This window comes from Protopterus annectens, chromosome 7.part0, assembly GCF_019279795.1.
Source record: "Protopterus annectens isolate FY-2018-M chromosome 7.part0, PAN1.0, whole genome shotgun sequence".
Taxonomy (NCBI): domain Eukaryota; kingdom Metazoa; phylum Chordata; order Ceratodontiformes; family Protopteridae; genus Protopterus; species Protopterus annectens.
Window position 1 is genome coordinate 1,613,886,797 of NC_056739.1, and position 23,465 is coordinate 1,613,910,261.

The 23,465-nt window shown below is 44.3% G+C and overlaps 1 protein-coding gene across 1 annotated transcript in view; it reads right to left on the bottom strand.

Annotated features, from left to right (window-relative positions):
- The window catches only part of LOC122807146 (guanine nucleotide-binding protein G(i) subunit alpha-2-like), a 692,973-nt gene that overhangs the window by 413,973 nt on the left and 255,535 nt on the right, over window positions 1-23,465 (bottom strand). The window contains exon 3 of the mRNA XM_044078159.1: window positions 1,780-1,909. Within this exon, the coding sequence (XP_043934094.1) occupies window positions 1,780-1,909 (130 nt within the window). The remainder of the gene's footprint in view (window positions 1-1,779; window positions 1,910-23,465) is intronic.

The window sequence follows — 23,465 nt, forward strand, 5'->3', positions numbered from 1 at the left end:
CTTGGGACTCTGAGAAATGGTTTCAGGGTCAGCAGTAGGGTTTTTAAAGAGGAATTTGTGGGAGTCAGGAACCCTGTAATATCTGTCTGGCTTACTAGGAGCCGAAGGCAGGGAATCAGGAGTCATACTGGACTTGAGAAAACATCAACAACAATGTCTAGAACAGGAGGTATAGCCAAAGGCCTATGCTGAGGAAGAAGAAGGAAATCCCCAAGTCTCTTTTTAGATTCTGAGAAATCCTGACTCTCCCAATGAAAGTGTTCCCTTAAGGTATGCAAAGTTTCTCCAAAAGAAAAATCCTCAGGAGGAGAAGCAGAAGGGATGGAATCTTCTGCATCAGAGTCCTTGTAAGTGTGAGTAGATAATTCCTGATCAGAAGACGAATCAGAAGAAATAGAAACCTGATCTGAAGATTCATAGTCAGTGCCTTGCCTAGGCCTCTTAGCAGGAGGGGGATGGGTACCCCTGATCAAGGTAATTAAATACTCAGCCATTTTGATCATTTGTTTTTTAGGCATTGGAGCCTGTACATGTGGGCCAAGCATCGGTTTTTGAGACATAAGTAGTTTTTGGCCTTAGTTTTGAAGATGGCGTCTGTTTAACATAGAAATCTTTAGGCCTGAAAACACCCTCAGAAGCCAGTGTCTGCTCAGCGGCTCTGGACCCATCTAAGGTAGAGACATCCGTGGGTTCAATACTTAAAGTATCTTTCGGCAGACTCCGAATGGGTCTCAGTAGAGGCCTGCGAATCAAAAGTAGCGGGTGCATCACTGAGTACCGGCGAACCGGCAACTGGCGTAGGAGAAGCTTTGTCGTCGGTTTTGGACCTCGGTCTGTCTTTTTCTTTGCATTTTTTTAGGTATTCCGGTAGTCGGCTTGCTAACAGATGACATTTCTGGATAGTTGAATCTCGATCCAAAATACTTAGAAGAAAAATATACAGACGTTTAATAGTGCGTTGATTAAATTTGGCTCAAAACCAACAGCAAGGCACGTTGTGGTCAGGGCCTAGGCAAGGAATACAGTACAAATGAAAATCCTTATGAGGTATTTGCTTCCCACAAGTAATACAATTATTAACTTTTACTGACATCGGTAAGGAGCAAGAAAAAGTTTTCCCAATGGGGTACTTAGCTTTTAGTTGAAGACTTCGGTTCTGAAACTCGAAAACGAAAATTTCAGGAGTTGGCCGACCGGCACTTGCAAACTGCTTCTGCTTCAGGCACCGCGCGGCAAGAAAGACTGATGTAATGGCATCGGCTGCATGTTTTATACCCCTGACTACCTGACGTCATGGAAGAAGGGACAGCAACCGACGCAGGACCCAAATCAGGCCGACTGAGGGCAACCTGCCAGCAGATTACCCAAATGTAATGACTGCAACAGTGAAACACGAAGGCATCAAGCAAACTGCAAGGATTGACAGGCTTTTTAACTTCCTTTGGCAAAATTGTTACCTTCTTCATTGTGGGTCAAAGGAAGGAAAAAAATTCTCAAATACTTGAATTTTCTTTGATACGATACAAAACTATTATGCTAAACCAGTGCATTCCTAGAAAAACAAATAGTGGTAACTGCATCCGTGCACATTATATATATATATATATATATATATATATATATATATATATATATATATATACACACACATATACCATCACATATACCATCACTTTAGATATCAGACAGTTAAGAACAGCATGACAAACTCTTTTCACTAAAACAGCACAAAGGCATGCATCGAATACACTGGTAAAGTACACAGTGGATTGTTCTTACCATCTCTTCATCTTCAGCTAAGACCAGGTCATACGCACTAAGAGCCACACAGAAGATGATGGCAGTTACTCCCTCAAAACAATGAATCCACTTCTTTCTCTCAGAACGCTGCCCACCAACATCAAACATTCTGCAGAAATACATACATTTATAAGAAGTTACAAAGTCAAACAAAATAGAAATGACAACCCAGTGTGAAACAAAATCTATACAGTCTTAAGGAGGACAGCCTAAATCTACAAAAATCATCAATGTGAAGATCCCACAATATTTAAAGTGCAATTTAAATGCTTCTTTTAAAAATAAATCTTGAGGTGCTTGGCTGCATCTCCTTACTATTCTTAAACAATGTCTACGGAAACAAAAACAATCATTTTCTGCAGAAAGTACAACTGTGTAGGTAACTTACCAAAATAGTTAAGTTTGAACAAATCACTGTTGCAGCAGTCCACACACTTCTGAGACTTAGTCACTTGGTGTCCCCCATATGTCCAGACTTCTACAACTTAGGATCTTTCTCATTTACATGGCACAGACTCAACTTCTGGTACATCCAAGCATGGCAGCATAAGAAGGGCATCTTTCTATACAACAAGCTTTCTTGCCTAGAACACAAGTTAACGGTCCTAAAAAAGAATGATTAGGCCTAGATAACACATATGGATGCACCCTGACAGGCAGCACGTCAGAGTCTGGTACCCAGGGGAAAAACATGGAAATGAGAAAATACTGTATAGATGTAGAGAAGTTCCTGCCAACTACAAGCCAGAGCCAAACAGCCACAAAGCTCTGGAACTCTCAGAAAGGTGGGGCTAGGACAAATAGGACAGATAGGTATGGTAACCACACTTATGCCTAAAAGGATTAAATGGTACTTTAGCAAAGGGAGAAAGAGGAGAGTGGAAGGGAGACAGTACCGCAACAATGATCAACCTGAACATCTACTACTATGGTAAGTCACCTATGCAACTGTACCACATTCCTCATTTAGATCATAGAAGCAGAAGTCCTTGCCTCTGGGATGTTTCTCAAAGATCTATGGAGTACAATTGGTAGAGTAATTTGGCAGGTGGGGTGGGGGGCAGGGATCAGCATGCCCTATAAGATTACCTGAACAAATTCCACCCTTTTCCTGGAATGGCTGACTGGCATACAGAGTGTTTGGAGAAGGTACTAACAAATGAACAGATGACTGCGTCTAAAAAATCTTAAATGTTGACTCCTTTTAAGATTGACCCAGTGGATGCAACCCCCTGGTGCTAACAGCTCTGACTGGACCCATCAGGGATTTTCCTTAGGATGACTAGCAGAACTGAATGTAGTGAGAAAGTAAAGTACAGTTGTGTACACTTAACCATAAATGTAAATGTTAAGACTATATTCACTGCTGCAGTCATCGCATCTGGGTTATCTGCCTGCAGATAGCCCTCAGTCGGCCTGACTACCAGAGTCTTGGGATTTCTGCATCGAATGATGTCGCTTCTTCCATGACTTCAGAACTTCATGGGTATAAAACATGCAGCTGACGCCATTACATCAGTTTTTCTTGCCCCAGATGTCAGGAGCCCCTAAATAGGAAGCAATTACATGGTGTGGAACACACCCAGCAAAAAGCAAATATCAATTATATAAGGCAAGCCAAACAAAAATGATAGGTAGAAGTAAAGAGAAGTCAGGGGGCTGGAGGGAGGGGTAACCAGGACTGCAACAGTGAATACGCTCGAACATCTACATTTATGGTAAGTGTACACAACTGTACTATGTTCTTTGTGTTTCACTGTTGCAGTCATCACATTTGGGTTGATTCCCAAAGTTGAGGATGGGTGGAGGCAGTCAAGAAGCGGGCCGGCAAGCCGGCGCTGTAAGACTGCTGTAAGCAAGTCCAGCTCTGGATTTAGAAAAGATAGGTAAGTGGGTAATGCTTGGTGAAGGTGTGTACAAAGCTCCAGGTTGCAGCTTCCAGGATGTCCCTGGCAGGGACTCGCCTGAGAAATGCTGTAGAGTTTGAAGTAGAAGAAGAAGAATACAAACCAACCGGCTGCAGGTACACTAAGGTACCAAGAATACAACAATAAAATTAAATTAAGGCACCAGAGTTACACACTGGAGACTATCCACAGTAATTTTATTACAAAAAGAGAATAGGTGAGCGCTTTCACAACTCAATGTTGCTTCATCAGACAGTGTTGGTGCAAGTCATACTTGATTAAATACTTAAGCAATCAATGTAATTTCAAACACTTAAAGCAATACTATCAAATAATTAAACACTGTTGGCACAAGTCCATAGGAAGCTGTATAATTAAAACAACCTTAAAATCTATATCCATGTCTCTGTCAAAACAAAAGACAAATATCCATCATTACTATTTATGTAAAATACCATATATAAAAACTTTTCATAACTATTATAAATAATTTAATATAAAATACATAAACCTTAATAACACATTAAAACAAAGACTTATAATTAATGTTTAAGACTTCTTGCCTTGAGGCAAGGAACTCATGAGGTACAGCCATTTAAACCAGGGTATCTGTCTGCATTGAGCTTAATAATCCATTTTTGTTCATTTAGAGCCCTGCATTCTTCTGCAGTAAGATTATAAAAAGTGCAACCATTCAAATCAGTGGTATATACTTCTTTAAAAGCATGCTCACAAATATCTACAAATCTTTGTATACCTGGAGGAGTAGGGAGTATATATATATATATATATATATATATATATATATATATATATATATATATATATATATATATATATATATATACACAAACAGCAACCATTGCTTTAAATTTTTGGTTTTACAACAAATACTAAAGACAAATAGAGGTGGGGATATAGAAAACCACACAGAAGAGCTAGAACAAAAATGGATTATTAAGCTAAATGCAGACAGATACCCTGGTTTAAATGGCTGACCTCATTAGTTCCTTGCCTCAAGGCAAGATGTCAAACATTAATTATAAGTCTTTGTTTTAATGTGTTATTACGGTTTATGTATTTTATATTAAATTATTTATAATAGTTATGAAAAAGTTTTTATACATGGTCTTTTACATAAATAGTAATGATGGATATTTATGTCTTTTGACAGAGGCATGGATATAGATTTTAAGGTTGTTTTAATTATACGGCTTCCTATGGACTTGTGCCAACAATGTTTAATTATTTGATAGTACTGCTTTAAGTGTTTGAAATTACATTGATTGCTTAAGTATTTAATCAAGTACGACTTGCACCAACACTGTCTGATGAAGCAACATTGAATTGTGAAAGCACTCACCTATTGTTCTTTTTTTGTAATAAAATTACTGTGGATAGTCTCCAGTGTGTAACTTTGATGCCTTCATTTAATTTTAGAGTTTGAAGTTGCCCTAGTGGAATGTGTTCTGATCCCCTGTGGGGCAGGCTTCCCATGATGTTTGCAGCAGAAATGGATGCAGTGTGCTATCCATGTAGAAATGGTTTGCCCTCTGCCCCTGTAACAAAACTGACTGGCAGGTGGTCAGATTTTCAGAAAGGTTTTAGTCCTGTCCAGATAGAACTTAAGCTGCCTGTGCACATCCAGGGAGTGCAGGATCCTTTCCCCTGCATACTGAGGCTTAGGGAGAAAGGTTGGCAAATGAATGGATTGGTTTAAAGCCAAACTAGATACCACCTTTGGCATAAATGATGGGTTAGCCCTGAGGGAACACTGCATGAAAGATAATGAAGGGTTCCATGGACATAAATGCCTGCAATTCAGACACTTCCTGCTGAAGTGATGGCTATAAGTAAGGCTGTTTTCCAGGAGAGGAATTTTAACTCTGCTGAAGCAGCAGGTTCAAAGGGAGGAAGCGTGAGTTTTCCCAATACAAAGTTAAAGTCCCAGGCTGGAGTGTGAGCTCTCCTGGGGGGGGGGGGTCATTACATTTTTCGGCTCCTCTCAAGAACTGTTTGACCAGAGGATGAGAGAAGAGAGGTGGCTCAGTATTATAATGAGCTGAGATGGCTAAAATGGCTAAAGCAGGAATCTTAATTGAAGAGAAAGACAGGCCTTTGTGGAACATTTCTGTTAAGTAATCTAGTATATGAGGTAAGCTGGGCACATTTGTGTCCATTCCTTGAGACTGGCTCCAAGAACAGTATCTTTTCCATTTTTCTGAATAGGATTTTCTAGTAGTAGGCCTTTTTGCCTACAGGATGACATCTAGCACCTGTTTACTGAGGGTTCAGGGGATGAACCAGGCTGCTAGGTTCAGGGTTTGTAACTGAAGATGCAAAATCTGTCCCTTCTGCTGTGACGACATGAAGGGGGTCTGAGGCAGGTGCCAAGGTGGCAGTACTGTCAGACTGCACAAATGTGGGTACTGGTGCTGGCATGGCCAGTTTGGTGCAAATCAGGATTGTCCTTGGCTTGTCCTGTTTGATCTTTAGTAGAACCTTCGATGGGGGGGGGGCAGAGGGGAGAAAGGCATAGATTGAGGGGTTTTCCCATGTAAAGGACAGAGCATCCACTTTTCATGCTTGGCTGTGGGGAGCTCTGGTGCAATATTTGCTCAATTGAAAGTTCTGAGGGGAAGTGAGGAGGTCCCCTCTCTGGTGCCCCCCCCACCTGTGGATGAGCAGCTTGAATGATTTGGGTTCCCGGTTCCACGTGTGCGGGTCCATTAGGTTTCTGCTCAAGTCTTCTGCCAGTGAATTTTGTGTGCCTGGCAGGAATTGAGCTTGCAGGTGCACTAGGTTGCTCAAGGCTGTGTCCCACAAAGCCATGGCTAACCTGCAGAGTGGGTAGGAAAGGGTCCCCCCCTGCTTATGTACCACATGACTGTGGTGTTGTCTGTCTTTATCAATAGTTGCCCTAGAAGAATAAGGCATTTGGAGGCTGTCAGAGCATTCTGTACCACTAACATTTCTTTTTTATTGATATGCAGGTGCATTTGCTTTGGGCTCCATTTACCTTGAATACCTTATCCTGCCCTGTGAGCCCCCTCATGCATCGTCTGATGAGTCTGTTAGGATTTGGGCAGCAGGAGGTATAGTGAAAGGGAGTCATTTGTTGTGGTAGCAGGCCTCTGCCCACCAATGAAACTCTGCCCTTAGGCAAGGAATGATAGAAATCATTGTTTCTAGGTCCTGGGAAAGTTGACACCCGAGACTTTTTAAGTACCATTGAAGGTTCCTCATATGCAGTCTTACATATGGAATCAGTAGAATGCAAGACGCCATGAACCCTAGGGCCTTGCAGTATTTTTCTTGGAGAGCTGGGTTTTGGTGGCCAGTAGATTTAAGTAGTTTGTCAAATACATTTGTTTTTCTGAAGTGAGGAATGCCATTTGGGAAGTTGTGTACAAGCTTGCTCCCAGGAATACAATCTATTGTCTGGGCGCCTGATGTGATTTCTTTATGTAGATGGTGTACCCCAGTGAGGTCAGAAGTCTCTTTACAAATGTCAGGTGCTGGAGTAGCAACTTGACTGTCCGTCTGAATCAGGCAATCATGAAAGTATTTGTAAATTTGAATTTTTCTCTGCCTGCAACATGCAATGGCTGGAGCTAGGCATTTTGTGAATACCCTGGGCACAGTAGATAAGCCAAAGGGAAGTGCAAAGAACTGATAATGCATACAGCCTGCTCTGAAACATAGGTATTTCCTGCAAGATTCCCTTATGGGGATGTGCAGATAAGCTTCTTTTTAAGTCTAGGGTGGCTAAACAAGAGTCCTTGGCTAGTATAGGAAGCAGCTGTTGGAGAGTAAGCATCCTGAACCTTGGAATCACCAAGAAGGGGTTGAGAATAGACAGATCCAGGATATGGCGCAGAGAGTTTTCTATCATGGGTACCCGAAACAGACTGGAGTAAAAACCTTGTCCCCTGTGCTCTGCTGGGACAGGTCGAATAGCCTTGATACTGAGAAGAGACAATACTTGCTTTTGGACCTCTGCCCACTGGTTTGGGGGGAGGTATGACCATCCGCTTGGGGCTGGCAGTGAACAGAAGTACTATCCCTGGGATACAATGTTCAAGACCCATCTGTCCTGGGTGATGTACCCCCAGTTTTTTGCATGTAGGGGATGTTTTCCTCCCAAGGATGCAAGTACTTGGGCAAGGCATGGAAGAATTAAGGATAAGACATTGTAGGATTTTACCATAGGATGTTGGCTAACTACTCCTTATTTTAGAAGTGGGGGCACTCCATTGCTTACATCTGTGCATACCCTGAGATTGTAATCGTGGTGATATGCTGCCAGGTTAGGATTTAGAAGGTCTGGGAGGGACTGGAAAGGACCAGTTTTTAGGCGGCCAATGCCTACTGAATCTAGGTGGCTGTACCTGTAGGGAATACCTGACAGTATGCACAGATTTAGCTTTTTCCACCATCGTTTTGAGGACTACTACTTTATTGCCAAACAGGCATTCTTGATTTAGTGGTGGATCTAGTAATTTTGGTTTGACAAAGTCTGGCAAGATATGCTCCTTAAGCCAAACATGCCTTCTAAGAACAGGCCCAGTGACAGCACCCCTGCAAGATGCTTCTAAGGCATCAAAACCACATTGCAAAGTAGGTTTTCCAACGTGGTTAGCAGAATGCATTAACTCTTGTAAATCTTTATGTTCTGCACAATCAGGAATCAACATAATTTTCTGTTTAATTAGCTCTATAATATGTTGCTGATACTTTAACATATGAAACTGGCAATTTAAAGCCCTGATGGGTAGAATAGCAGAGGTGTATATCTTCTTATCCCATCTGTCTAAAGCCCTAGAGTCCCTGTCCGAAGGGGTAGGGCTTTTGGCTATTGTAGCCTTAATGTCTTTAGGTCCCTGGGAAATAGTCTCTGGATCCGCAGTAGGATTCTTAAAGGGAAACATGTGGGAGTCAGGTACTCTGTAGTACCCCTCAGTTTCCTGGCTGCTGGGGGAAAGGTATCAGGGGCAAGGCTGGATTCCAAGAAGACATCATCTACAATCTTCAGAACAGGGGGTACAGCTAGAGGCCTGTGCTGAGGCAAGTCTAAAAATTCTCTGCGACTCTTTTTGGACTGTGGGTAGTGCTGGCATTCCCAGTGGAAATGCTCTCTTAAGGTATGCAAGGTTTCACCAAAAGAAAAATCTTCTGGAGGGGAGGCAGGGGGGATGGAATTCTCTGCATCTGAATCTTCATAGGTAGATAAGGGAATGTCCTGGCAATCAGAGGGATCAGTTATCAGGCTCACGCTCTGTAGAATCAGATGGAAAAAATCAATCCTTTGTCTTATAGAGGGGGAAGACTGGCTTCCCCTAATTAAAGTTATATGGTCTTCAGCCATTTTAAGCATTTTGTTTCCATGGCATGGGAGCTAGAGCATGCACTTTGATTGGCAGTTTTCTAGTTGAAGTGTGAACTCTGGGCCTGAGAAAACTCGGTAGCTTTAGTCAAAAACAAAGATGTCAGTTTAATACGAACATCAGAAGGTTGGAATACACCCTCAGAAGCCACTGCCTGCACAGCAGCTCCAGAACCATCCAAGGTAAACACATCCACAGGTTCCATAATCGAAGAAGCAACTTGCAGTATACCGGACTCCAAAAGTGTCTCAGTAGAGGTCTGCGAATCTGTAGAAGCAGGTATCAGGGGCTGCAAAAGCGCCTCACTGAGTACTGGCCTATGCGGTGTGCCTCTGTCTTTGTCCTTACGTTTTTTTCGGAAGATCGGTAGCTAGATGGCTTATCGAAGCCATTTCTGAATACGGAGAATGAGAGCGAAAGAACTGCGACAAAAATAGCCTGATGACGAATGGTTCGGGCATTGAATGAGGCACAAAACCGACAGCAAGGAACATCGTGGTCTGGGCCTAAACAGATGACGCAGTAAGAATGAAAATGTCTGTGAGGTATTTGCTTTCCACAGGCAAGAGAATTATTAACTTTTTCTGACATTGGTTAGAGCAAGAAAAAGGATCTCCAATGGGGGTACTTATCTTTTAGAAGACTTCAGGTCTGAAACTCGAAAAATGAAAATTTCAGGAGGCGGCTGACCGGCACTTGTGAACTGCTTCTGCTTCGGACACTGCACAGCAAGAAAGACTGATGCAATGGCATTGGCTGCATGTTTTATACCCATGACATCCTGACATCATGGAAGTGACAACATCCAATGCAGAAATCCCAAGACTCTGGTATTCAGGCTGACTGAGGGCTACCTGCAGGCAGATAACCCAAATGTGATGACTGCAACAGTGAAACACGAAGAACATTTTAGAAATCGTCTGCTTTGATGGTGGATCCCCATCTTCTTTCAGCAAAAAACATTACAATTTGCATTTTTTTCTGAATGTAATATCCAAGTGGCCTAAAAAAAAAAAGGGGGGGGGGTTGGGTGAGTGGCCTAATGGTTCAGGTGTTTGCCTTTCAAACACAAGGTGCAGGGTTTGAGTCTCACAAGGGATAATTGGCTAGGCTTAAAATGGCTTGCAAGGGTAGTTAGCCTAGTACTAACCTATGAACCTATGAATTCATAGGTGTGAAGTACATATCTCTCAGTTTGAGGATTTGGGAAGAAAACATGAAGCTGAATACCAGGTTGATAACAGATGTTTGTTATGATTTTGGCATAAATGAAGGGCTGGTTCAAAGGTTAAGCCTATCCTTGTGGAGGACTAGGAAAGGATCACAAAACATCAAAGCCTGTAGTTCACGTATTCTGTTAGATGTGATGATCACAAGCATTGCAGTCTTTTATTATAAGAATTTAATGGACTCAGAAGCAGCTGTTTCAAAGGGAGTCTTGGTAACCTTTCCTAATACACAGTCCAGATTTCAGTGAAACATTGTCCTCTTTCTAGGTTGTCTTAGGTGTAGGACTCCTTTCAGGAATTGTTTTGCTGGATGGGGCAGATCTAGTGGGAGGCAGGTCGAAAATGGCCAACGTGGCAACTTTGAAATACAAGTCAAACCCACCCCAAACTGCTCACTGAAATATTTAAGGAGAAAAGGGACACCTACTACCCTTGTGTCCTGTTTTCTGTCCTGGAACTAGAAGGAAAACTTTCAGATATATAAAGTATTCCCTGGTAAATGGTTTTGTAACCTCCCTAATAACACTGAGCATATTCCTAGAATTCTGCAGCAAAAAAAAAGGCATCAGGGTGCAATCATTCATGCAGCGAGCTGCAGTGACATCAGAATGGAGTGCATTAAATACTCCATGGATTGAGACATGTGGCCCACATTGCTGGCAGTACCAAGTGTTTTCCTCAGCTGTGTCCATTGTTCAGAGAAAGTACAGTTGTGTACACTTACCATAAATGTAGATGTTAGTGTGTATTCACTGTTGCAGTCTTCACATTTGGGTTATCTGCCTGCAGGTAGCCCTCAGTCAGCCTGAATACCAGAGTCTTGGGAATACCAGAGTCTTGGGATTTCTGCGTCGGATGCTGTCGCTTCTTCCATGATGTCAGGTTGTCAGAGGTATAAAACATTCAGCCGACGCCATTACATCAGGTTTTCTTGCCCCAGATGTCAGGTGCCCCCACAATAGGAAGCAATTGTATGGTGTGGGACACCTCCAGCAAAAACAAATACACTAAATATAAGACATGCCAAACCAAAAAGGATAGGTGAAAGCAAAGATAATCAGGGGGCTGGAGGGAGGGTAACCAGGACTGCAACAGTGAATACATTCGAACATCTACATTTATGGTAAGTGTACACAACTGTACTATGTTCTTAGTATTTCACTGTTGCAGTCATCGCATTTGGGTTGATTCCCAAAGCTAAGGAAGGGAGGAGGTAAGATTAAGAAGCATTAGGGCTGGCAATCGGGCCCTGTAAGATTGCTGTGGCAAATCCAGCTCTGGATTTAGAAAAGATAGGCAAGTGGTAATGCTTGGTGAAAGTGTGTACAGAGCTCCAGGTTGCAGCTTCCAGGAAGTCCCTGGTAGGGACTCCTCTGAGAAATGCAGTAGAGGTAGATGTAGCCCTAGTGGAATGAGTTCTTATCCCCTTGTGGGGTAGGTACGCCATGGTGCTTGCAGCAGAAATTGATGCAGTGTGCTATCCATTTGCAAATGGTTTGCTTTGAAATGGCCTTACCCTCTGGCCCTGCAGCAAAGCTGACTAGCAGTTGGTCAGATTTTCTGAGTGGCTTAGTCCTGTCCAAATAGAGTCTAAGCTCTCTGTGCACCTACAGAGAATGTAGTATCCTTTCCCTTTTATTTTGAGGATTAGCTGTGGTGGTGGTGCTGCGGTAGCGTTGTCACCTCACAGTAAGACGCTGTCCAGTTCGATTCTCAGCTAGAGCGTTTTCTGCATGGAGATATGCGTGAATGGGCGTACCTTCATTGAATATTGTGCGTCAGGGCTGGCAACTCGACACATAAAAATCTATCTGCCAATCATTAGCGGACCGGAGTTCCGCTGTGGCGACCCCTAACCGGGAAAAGCCGAAAGACACAAGAAGGGAAAAAAGTAGGCAAATGAATGGACTGGTTTAAAGCCACACTAGACACCACCTTGGGCATAAAAGATGGGTTAGTCCTGAGGGAAACCCTGTCTGCATGGAAGATAATAAAGGGTTCCACTGCCATAAGGGCCTGCAGTTCAGACATTCTTCTTGCTGAAGTGATGGCTAGAAGTAAAGCTGTTTTCCAAGAGAGGAATTTCAACTTTGCTATAGCAGCCGGTTCAAAGGGGGAAGAGTACGTTTTTCCAATACAAAGTTAAGGTCCCAGACTGGAGTGGGAGCTCTCCTGGGGGGGGGGGGTCTTAACTTTCTGGCCCCTCTAAGGTACTGCTTTACCAGAGGATGAGAGAAGAGGGATGGCTCAGTATTATAGTGAGCTGAGATGGCTGAGGCATGAATATCGATGGAAGAGGATAGGCCCTTGTGCAGCATTTCTGTTAAATAATCTAGTATACAAGGTAAGCTGGACACTGTTGTGCCCATTCCCTGAGACTAGCTCCAGGAACAGTATCTTTTCCACTTTTCTGAATAGGATTTTCTAGTACTAGGTCTTCTTGCCTCAAGAATGACATCCAGCACCTGCTTACTGAGGGTTGCTAGAGGTGAGCTCAGGGGATTAAGCCAGTCTGCAAGGTTCAGGGTCTGAGGCTGAGGGTGCAAAATGTGGCCCGCCTGCTGGGACAGCAGGGAAGGAGTCTGAGGCAGGTGCCATGGTTGTAGCGCTGTCAGACTGCGTAAAAGAGGGTACCAGTGCTGGCGTGGCCAGTCTGGTGCAATCAGGATAGTCCTTGGCTTGGCCTGTTTGATCTTTATTAGAACCTTTGAGAGGAGATGCAAAGGGGGAAAAAGCCACAGACTGAGAAGCTTTCCAAGGTAAAGGATAGGGCATCCACTTTCCAAGCTTGTCTGTGGGGAGTTGTGGTGCAGTATTTGTTCAATTGATAGTTCTGAGGGGAAGCAACAGGTCCACCTCTTGGTGTCCCCCATCTGTTCCTCAAAAGGCTGAATATTTTGGGTTCCAGTTTCCATTCGTGTGGGTCCATGAGATTTCTGCTTAAGTCATCTACCAATGAATTGAATTTGTCTGGCAGGAATTGAGTTTGTAGGTGCACTTGGTTGCTCAAGGCTGTGTTCCACAGAGCCATGGCTAGCCTGCAGAGTGGGTAGGAATGAGTCCCTCCCTGCTTGTTTATGTACCACATATAACTGTGGTGTTGTCTGTCTACCAATAGTTGCCCTGGAAGAATAAGTTCTTTAAAGGCTGTTAGAGCATTCTATACAACTAACATTTCTTTTTGACTGATATGCAGGTGCATCTGCTTTGGGTTCCATTTGCCCTGAATGCACTGCCCTGCCATGTGAGCCCCCCATGCATAGTTTGATGCATCTGTTGTTAGGGTTTGGGTGGCAGGAGGTAGAGTGAGAGAGTCCCTTGTTGTGGTTGCAGGCCTCTGCCCACCAAAGGAACTCTGCCCTTAGACAAGGAATGATAGGAATTATCGTTTTGAGGTCCTGAGAATGTTGACACCATAGACTTTTTAGATACCACTGAAGTTTCCTCATATGCAGTCTTGCATATGGAATTAACAGAATGCAAGAGGCCATGAACCCCAGAGCTTGCAATATTTTCCTTGCAGATAACTGGGTTTTTGTGGCTAGTACATTGAAGTAGGTTGTCATATAAATTTGTTTCTCTGGAGTGAGGAATGCCATCTGGGAAGTTGGAATACAATCTGTTGACAGGGTACTAGGTGTGATTTCTTTTCGTTGATGGTGTACCCCAGTAAAGTTAGAAGTCTCTCTACAAATGCCAGGTGTTGTAATAGCAAATCCTGACTTTCCACCTGAATCAGGCAATTGTCCCAAGTATGGGCAAATCTGAATACCTCTCTGCCTGCAAAATGCAATGGCTGGAGCTAGTCACTTTGTGAATACCCTGGGTGCAGTAGATAAGCCAAAGGGAAGTGCAGAGAACTGACAGTGCATAAAGCCTGCCCTGAAGCGTAGGTATTTCCGGCAAGATTCCCTTATGGGGATGTGCAGGGTAAGCTTCTTTTAAGTCTAGGGTTGCCAGCCAGGAATCCTTGGCTAGCATAGGAAGCAGCTATTGGAGAGTTAGCATTTTGAATTTTGGAACCACCAGAAAGGTGTTGAGAATAGACAGATCCAAGATAGGACACCAGGAGTTTTCGTTTCTGTGAACCAGAAACAGTCTTAAAAAGCCGTGTCCCCTTTGTTCTGCTGGACAGGGTGAGTAGCCTTGATGCTGAGGAGAGAAAGTATTTGTTTTTGGACCCCCGCCCACTGGTTGGGGGGGGGGGGTCTGGCCATCCACTTAGGGTTGGGAGAGAGTGGAAGTGGAATCTGTATCCTAGGGAAACAATGTTTAAAACCCATTTGTCTTGGGTAATGAGTTCCCAGTTTTTTGCATGCAGGGCGAGTTTTCCTCCTAAAGGTGCAAGTAGTTGAGCAAGGCTTGGAAGAGTTGAGGATAAGTTATTGTGCAATTTTACCATAGGGGTGGCTTACTACTCCCTGATTTGGACATGGGAGCACCCCATTGCTTAGATCTATGCATAACCCGAAACTGACGTCTTGGTGGTCTGCTGCCCCTGGGTTTGGACTGAGAAGGCCTGGAACGGACTAGAAAGGACCAATTCTTTGAAGGCCAATGCCTACTGAATCTAGGTGGCTGCACTTGTAAGAAATCATTAACAGTTTGCATAGATTTAGCTTTTTCCTCCACCCTTTTGAGGACTTCTGCTTTATTGCCAAATTGGCGCTCTTGGCTTAAGGGTGCATCCAGTAATGTTTGTTTTACCTGCTCTGGCAAGTTTTGTTCCTTAAGTCAAGCATGCCTTCTAAGAACAGACCCAGTGACAGCAGCCCTGCAAGATGCTTCTAAAGCATCAAAACCACACTGCAAAGTACGTTCACCAACTTGGTCAGCAGAATCCATTAACACTTGTAAATCTTTCTGTTCTGCACAGGTCAGAATCAACATAATTTTCTGTTTAATTAGCCCCATAATATGCTGCTGATACTTTAACATATGAAACTGGCAATTTAAAGCCCTAATTGCCAGAGTACCAGAGGTGTATACCTTCTTACCCCATCTATCTAAAGCCCTGGAATCCCTGTCAGAAGGGGTAGGATTTTTGGTAGTAGTAGCCTTAATGGCCTTTGGTCCTTGGGAAATGGTGTCTGGATCCGCAGTAGGATACTTGAAGATGAATTTGGGAGAGTCAGGTGCTCTATAGTACCTGTCAGGTTTCCTGGGAGCTGGAGGCAAGGTATCCAGGTTAAGGCTGGATTCCAGGAAAACATCATCTACAATCTCCAGAAAGTACAGTTGTGTACACTTACCATAAATGTAGATGTTAGAGTGTATTCACTGTTGCAGTCCTAACAAATGGGTTATCCGGCTCCCGGTAGCCCTCAGTCGGCCAGAATACCAAAGGTAAATAACGACGTCTGTTACAGTCTGTTGTAAAGGACGTCAGGGTGTCCGATACAAAAGGAGGCAGCCAAAGTCACTTCCCAGTCTTTCTTGCTAAAACAGTCAGAAGCCCCCAGAAAAAAGGATAAGCCAAATGCCAATTTGCCAAATAATATTCAATTCAGCCTGTACCTCAGGAAAAAAGAATAGGAGAAGACCAGAAGGGGGAAGGAGGGAGGAAAACCAGGACTGCAACAGTGAATACACTCGAACATCTACATTTATGGCAAGTGCACACAACTGTACTATGTTCACCGTGTTTCACTGTTGCAGTCCTAACAAATGGGTTGATTTATCAAAGCCCAGTGAGAATGGAGGAGGAACCAACAAAATCAAGGGTTGGAAATAATGCCTGCAACACAGCAGTGGCAAACCCTGCCTTAGTTCTGGAAAACAGAGGCAAATTATAATGTTTTGTGAAAGTGTGCACAGAAGACCAAGTGGCAGCCTCCAAAATATCTTTAGTAGGAACACCCCTTACAAAGACTGCAGAAGTGGAAGCTGCTCTAGCTGAGTGGGTCCTAACCCTTTGAGGAGAAAACTTTGCCATGAAAAGAATAACAAAAGTTGATGCGATGCACAATCCACTTGGAAATGGTTTGCTTAGAAATAGCCTTGTCCTGCGCTCCAGAGGCAAAACTGACCAATAACAGAGCTGACTTCAGAAGGTCTTTAGTCCTGTCCAGGTAAAACCTGAGCTGTCTGTGCACATCAAAAGAATGCAGGATCGTTTCACCTTTATTTCGAGGATTAGGTAGGAAGATGTATGGACTGATAAAGAGTCAAGCTAGAAACCACCTTAGCCATAAAGGAGGGATTGGTTCTCAAAGAGACCCTGCCTGGATGGAAAAAATTAAAGGCTCCACAGCCATCAAAGCCTGCAGCTCCGAAACCTTCCTTGCTGAAGTTATAGCCAAGAGGAAAGCAGTCTTCCAAGAGAGAAACTACAAATCTGCAGAGGCAGCTGTCTCAAAAGGAGGAAGAGTGAGTTTCTCTAGAACAAAATTAAGATCCCATGCTGGAGTAGGTGCCCTTCTGGGAGGTTTTAAGTTACAAGCACCTCTGAGAAACATTTTCTACAAGGGATGAGAGAAAATTAGTTGTTCAAGAGAACAACGAGCAGAAATGGCTGAAGCATGGAGCTTGATAGAAGAAAAGGGAAGACCACCTTGAAGCAATTCAGCCAAGTATTCCAAGATCAGAGGAAGGGTAGGCCGAGAAGAAGAATCCCCTCTAGCCTGCATCCAATGAGAAAACCTTTCCCCATTTGCCAGTGTAGGACTTCCTAGTGCTAGGCCTCATGGCTTCCCTCAGCACATCAACTACCTGCTGGGAAAGTGAGGAAGATAAGGAAGGAGTCAAACTATGAGCCATGCTGCCAAGTGAAAGGATTGAAGATGGGGATGCAGAATAATTCCCCCTTCCTGAACCAGATCATCTGGCTTCAGAAGAAGATGCCAAGGAGGGAATAGGGAGAGACTGCGAAGCAGCAGATACCAATGATGTCTGGGCCAGTCCGGAGCTATGAGAATAGTCCTTGGTCGTTCGTCCCTGATCTTCAACAATACTCGGGGTAAAAGAGGAACAGGAGGGAAGGAGTAAAACTGATAGCAACGTCCAAGGGAAGGACAAGAGCATCCACTCTGCAAGCCCTGCTGTAACGCTGTCTGCTGCAAAAGAGAGGCAGAAGGTGATTGTCTGAGGATGAGAAAAGATCCACCTGAAGTGTGCCCCAACGTTGAATGATGCTGTAGAAAACTGTTCTGTTCAGCTGCCACTCATGAGTATCCACGGTTCGCCTGCTCAACTGGTCTGCCAAAACACTGAGCCTTCCTGGAAGGAACTGAGCTAGGAGATGCAGGTCCAGGGATGCTGCCATGGACCAAAGATCAATTTTGTCTGCACAGGGGGTAAGAGTGAGTCCCTCCCTGCTTGTTGATGTACCAAGTGACTGTGATATTGTCTGTTCTGACAAGCAAGTTCCCTGGAGAAAGAAGGTGCTTGAAGGGTAGTAAGGCTTGTTGAACTGCAATCAACTCTTTTAGATTTATGTGCAGGTGCATCTGCTGGGTGTTCCACCATCCCTGTATGCATCTGCCATCCAGGTGTGCTCCCCAGGCAAAGTCTGATGCGTCTGTAGTCAGAACCTGAGTGGCAGGTGTCCGAAAGGGCATGCCCTTGTTTTGTAGACAGGCTGTTGCCCACCAAAGAAACTCCGTCTGCAGAGATGGAAGCAGAGGGATCATCATATCCAGGTCATGTGTGTGTTGAAACCAAATGTTCTTGAGGTACCATTGCAATTTTCTCATATGCAATCTTGCATATGGAATCATGAGAATACAAGATGCCATGAATCCCAGAGCTTGCAGGGAGCTGGGACAGGCTTGCCAAGTCCTTGAAGTAAGCTGAAAGAGTTGTCTGCTTCTCCTGGGTGAGATGTATCATTTGGGCGGCTGTGTTCAGACTCGTTCCCAGGAATGCTATCTCCTCGGATGGTACCATTTTTGACTTTTTCTTGTTGAGTGTGTAACCCAGGGAAGAGAGAAGAGTCTTTACGAATTCCAGATCCTTTAATAGCTGCTCCTGAGAACTTGCTTGAATCAGACAGTCGTCCAAGCATGGGTAAATCTGAATGGTCTTCTGCCTGCAAAAAACAATGACTGGGGCCAGGCACTTCGTGAAGACTCTGGGAGCAATAGATAAGCCAAAGGGCGGCACAGAGAATTGATAATGTTGCTTGCCCACTCTGAAACGAAGATACTACCTGCAACTTTCCCCGATAGGGATGTGCAGATAAGCCGCTGAGATCCAAGGTTACCAGCCAGGAATCCTTTTCTAGCACTGGTAACAACTGATGCAGAGTGAGCATTCTGAACTTTTGAATCACTAGAAAAGAGTTCAGAATGGAAAGATCCAGGATAGGACGCCAGGTGCCTTCTTTTTTAGGAATTAGAAAAAGCCTGGAATAAAAGCCCTGGCCAACCTGCTGAACAGGAACTGATTCTATTGCTCCCAGACGAAACAAAGAAAATTTGTTTTTCTTACTTCTGTCTTTTGGTTTGGTGGAATGTCTGGGAATCCCTTGGGAGCTGGAAAGGTGCAGAAAGAAACTTGTGCCCCAGGGGCACCGTTCTGAGCACCCATTTGTAGTCTGTGATAGAGGCCCAGACATCTGAAAAAAAGGCCAACCGCCCTCTTAAAGAACTCTCCAGGCAAGCATGAACAGGCCGAAGTTGTAAAAGGTCATTGAAAGTGTTTTGACTGAGATGCAGGCTTGGAGCTTCCCGCCTTAGAAGTGGAAGCCTGCCACTGCCTAGACCTCTGAGGGGTAGCTGTCTGTCCCCTAGAAGATTTGTAACCCCTAGTCCTGGAATGGTTCTGTCTGCTGGTATCAGGAAAGGTCCAACTCTTGGAAGGGTAATTCCTGCTAAAGCGAGGTGGTTGAACTTGCAGAAAATCTTTAACAGTTTGCATGGACTTAGCCTTATCCTCCCATCTTCTTAAGTACCTCCTCAGCTTTGCTGCCAAAAAGATTGTCTTTATGCAAAGGTACATCCAAAATCTTAGTCTTGACAGGTTCTGGAAGAGGCTGTTCGCCGAGCCAAGTGTGCCTTCTAATAACTGATCCAGTAGCCGTAGCCCTACTGGAGACCTCAAGGATGTCAAAACCACAATGCAAAGAATGCTTACTGACCAGAGCGGCTGAATTCAACAAATCCTGCATGTCTTTACTCTCTGCCAAAAGAGGTACATTTGCAATCCTAGACTTAATAGCCTCCAATGTGTGTTGTTGGTACTTCAGCATATGAAAAAGACAATTGGTAGCCCTAATAGCTACGGTGGAGCTATACACTTTCTAGTCCCACCTATCGAGGTTCCTAGATTCCCTGTCCGATGGAATAGGATTCCTAGCAACAATGGCCTCAACTCCTTTAGGGCCTTGAGAAATAACTTCTGGATCCGCCAACGGGTTCCTGAAAATAAATAAATGAGAATCAGGGACTCTGCAGTACCTGTCAGGTTTCTTGGGAGCAGGGGGAACCGAATTTGGAGACCAGGAATTTTCCATAAAAACATCATCCACAACTTCCAACACAGGGGGAATAGCAAGAGGCTAATGCTGAGGTAAATCAAGAAACTCCCTAACTCGTTTCTTAGATTGGGGATCATCCTGGCTTTCCCATTTAAAATGTTCTCTGAGGGTATTTAAAGTGTCACCAAAAGAGAAATCCTCTGGAGGAGAAGCCAAAGGAATTGATTCCTCTGCATCTGAATCCTCAAAGGGAGAAAAAGCCTGAGAAAATTCTCTTCATCAGCAGAAAAGCTGGAAGAAACAGATCCTGAACAGGACAAAACCTCAGGAGAAACCTCCCTACTCTATTTAGGATGGTGAGGCTGAGAACCCGTGATAAGAGTTAACAAATCATTAGCCATTTTAACCATCTGGGATTGAGGAGAACTAGAAGGAACTGGTGCCTGCCTTTTCACAGGCTTACGGATGGAAGGCTTACCAGCAAGCCTGAAGGACTCGGGAGGCCTGGCAACCGCTGAAGCAGCAGGAGTAGAAAAAAGTTTGCTGTCAGATTGCAAAATGGAGGCCTCGGACCCCAGAGTCAGCTTAGCGGTACCGGCTCCAGCAGAAGAGGCGACCGGTGACAGGTCGGGAGACAAACTGGAGGCCGAAGGCCTAAGGGACTTGGAGCCTGCGGTTGTACATCTGTAGACTGCAGGGACTGCAAAAGCGTCTCACTGGCTCCCGCCAGACAGACGACCAACTTAGCCTCATCCAAGGACTTCATTTCCTGAGGCCTGTCACGGTCCTTGTCCTTAGGCTTTTTTCGGAATATCCAAAGCCTGAAGACCGGCGGACGCCATACCCACAAAAGTACAGTTTTGTACCTACCATAAATGTAGATGTTCGATTGCTAATACAGCTGCAGTCATAACAGATGGGTTTTCCTGCCGTCAGGCGGGTCCTCGGTCGGCCAAATTCCAAAGTCTAGGTCCGGCGTCGGATGTCGTCGCTTCTTCCCTGACGTCAGTGTAACAGGGGTATAAAAGAACCAGCCGACACCATTTTCTTCAGTTTTTCTTGCCCCAGATGTCAGGTGCCCCCAGAAGGAAGGCAATACATAAATTTATGTAATAATGCAATGCAATATAATCAAAAAACAGTAGTTGCAAGCAAATACACCATAAAATATACCCCAATCAGGTTGTATGAGGAGGTGTTCGCCATTAGGCCTGTCCCAAGAGGGGAAGGAGGGAGGGAAACCTGGACTGCAGCTGTATTAGCACTCGAACATCTACATTTATGGTAGGTACAAAACTGTACTATGTTCACTGTGCATACAGCTGCAGTCATAACAGATGGGTAGAATCCCAAAGCTAAAAAAGGGGTGGTAGGCACTAGGTGGAACTAGGAGGAGCCAGGATGCCCTGCAAGACTGCAGTGGCAAAGCCTGCTCTAGATTTGGAGTATAATGGTAGGTGATAGTGCTTGGAGAAAGTATGCACAGAACTCCAAGTGGCAGCTTCCAAAATATCTTTGGTAGGAACCCCCCTGAGGAAAGCTGCAGAGGTAGCTGTGGCCCTTGTGGAGTGAGATCTGATGCCTGCAGGTACAGATTTACCATGAAAAGAGTAACAAAAGCGTATGCAGTGGGCTATCCATTTTGAGATTGTCTGTTTGGAAATAGGCTTCCCTTGAGCTCCTGTAGCATAGGACACAGAGTTGCTCTGATTTTCTGAAAGGCTTTGTTCTGTCCAAATAATGTAGCTGTTTGTGAATGTCCAAGGAATGTAGTAGTCTCTCCCCTTTGTTTTGAGGATTAGGGTAAAAGGTAGGTAAGTGGATAGCCTGATTCAAGGCTACCCTGGATACTACCTTTGGCATAAAGGAAGGATTGGTTCGTAAGGAAACTCTGTCCTGATGGAAAATGATGAAAGGCTGCACAGCCATGAGGGCTTGTAGTTCTGAAACCCTGCGAGCTGAGGTGATAGCCAGTAGGAAGGCTGTTTTCCAAGACAAATATTGCAGTTTTGTTGAAGCAGCTGGCTCAAAAGGAGGCAAGGTCAGTTTTTCTAGAATGAAATTGAGGTCCCAAGCAGGTACTGGTTGTTTCCTTGGGGGTTTTATATTCTTAACCCCTCTGAGGAACTGTCTTAAGAGGGGGTGAGAGAATAAAGGAGGATCAGTGTTGTATTCTGCAGAAATGGCTGAGGCATGGATTTTGATGGAGGAGAATGAAAGCCCACTGCTTAGCATCTCAGCTAGGTACTGTAATATTTGAGGTAAATTCAGTATTCCAGGATTCTGGCCCTTTTTCTCATTCCAGGCACAAAACCGTTTCCATTTTGCGGAGTAGGCTTTTCTAGTAGAAGGTCTTCTGGCCTCCAAAATGACATCCTGCACCTCCTTGGAGAGTAGGGTCTGTTGTGATTTTAAGGAATCTTCCATGCGGCTAGATTGAGTGTTTTCAGCTGACTGTGAAGAGTTTTGAAGTTGTGCTGAGTCAGTAAAAGAGGCATTAGAGGCAGGATCCATTGTGGGGAATGAGTCAGGCTCCTCAGGAGTGGGTACCAGTGTTGTCTTGGCCAGTCTGGAGCAATGAGAATCATCTTTGGTCCGTCTGCTCTGGTTTTTAATAGAACTTTGGGCAGCAGAGGAAGAGGTGGAAAGGCATAAACTGTCATTGTTGTCCAACTGAAAGAGAGTGCGTCCACTTTCCAGGCCTGTGGATGAAAGGTCCTTGAGCAGAATTTTGCCAATTGGTGATTTCTGTGGGAGGCAAAGAGATCTATGTCTGGACTTCCCCATGCTTGAATTATCTTTGTAAAAACTTGAGGATGCAACTTCCATTCATGTGGATCTGTCATATTTCTGCTTGGGTTGTCTGCCAGTGTGTTTTCCTTGCCTGGCAGGTACTGTGCTTGAAGTTTGATTTGTAATTCCAGAGCCATGTTCCAAAGAGACATGGCTAGCCTGCATAGGGGGTATGAATGGGTTCCTCCCTGTTTGTTTATGTACCACATTACTGTGGTGTTGTCTGTCCTTATCAATAGCTGGCCTGGATGCAGTAGGTCTTTGAAAGCTATAATAGCATTTATTACTACTAGCATTTCCTTTTGATTGATGTGTAGGTGCTTTTCTTTTTGGGACCATTTGCCCTGAATGCACCGATCTGTCATGTGCGCCCCCCCCCTCCAGGCGTAGTCCGAGGCGTCTGCTGTGATGACTTGATTTGCTTGAGGATTGCAGAATGGGAGACCTGTGTTTCTTTGGCATGCTTAAGCCCACCACAGAAATTCCTTTTGAAGACATGGAATCAGTGGTATTATTGTTTCCAAACTGTGGCTGTGTTGAGACCATAGGTTTTTAGGTACCATTGAAGTTTCCTCATATGCAGCTTTGCACATGGGATTAGTAGGATGAAGATGCCATGAATCCCAGAGCCTGCAGAATTTTCCTTGCAGTCAGCCTGGTGAAAGTTGCCAGTTTTCTGAAGTATTGGGTTAGTTGCCCTTGTTTCTCTGGTGTGAGGCAGGCCATCTGGGTGTTGGTATCCAAGCTGGCACCCAGGAAAATTATTGTTTGAGAGGGTATTAGCCTTGATTTCTTTTTGTTGACTGTGTATCCCAGAGAATTCAACAACATTATTACAAACGCCAGATGTTTCAGAAGTATGTGCTTGCTGTCCGCTTGGATCAGGAAGTCGTCCAAATATGGGTATATTTGTATCCCTTGAAGTCTGCAG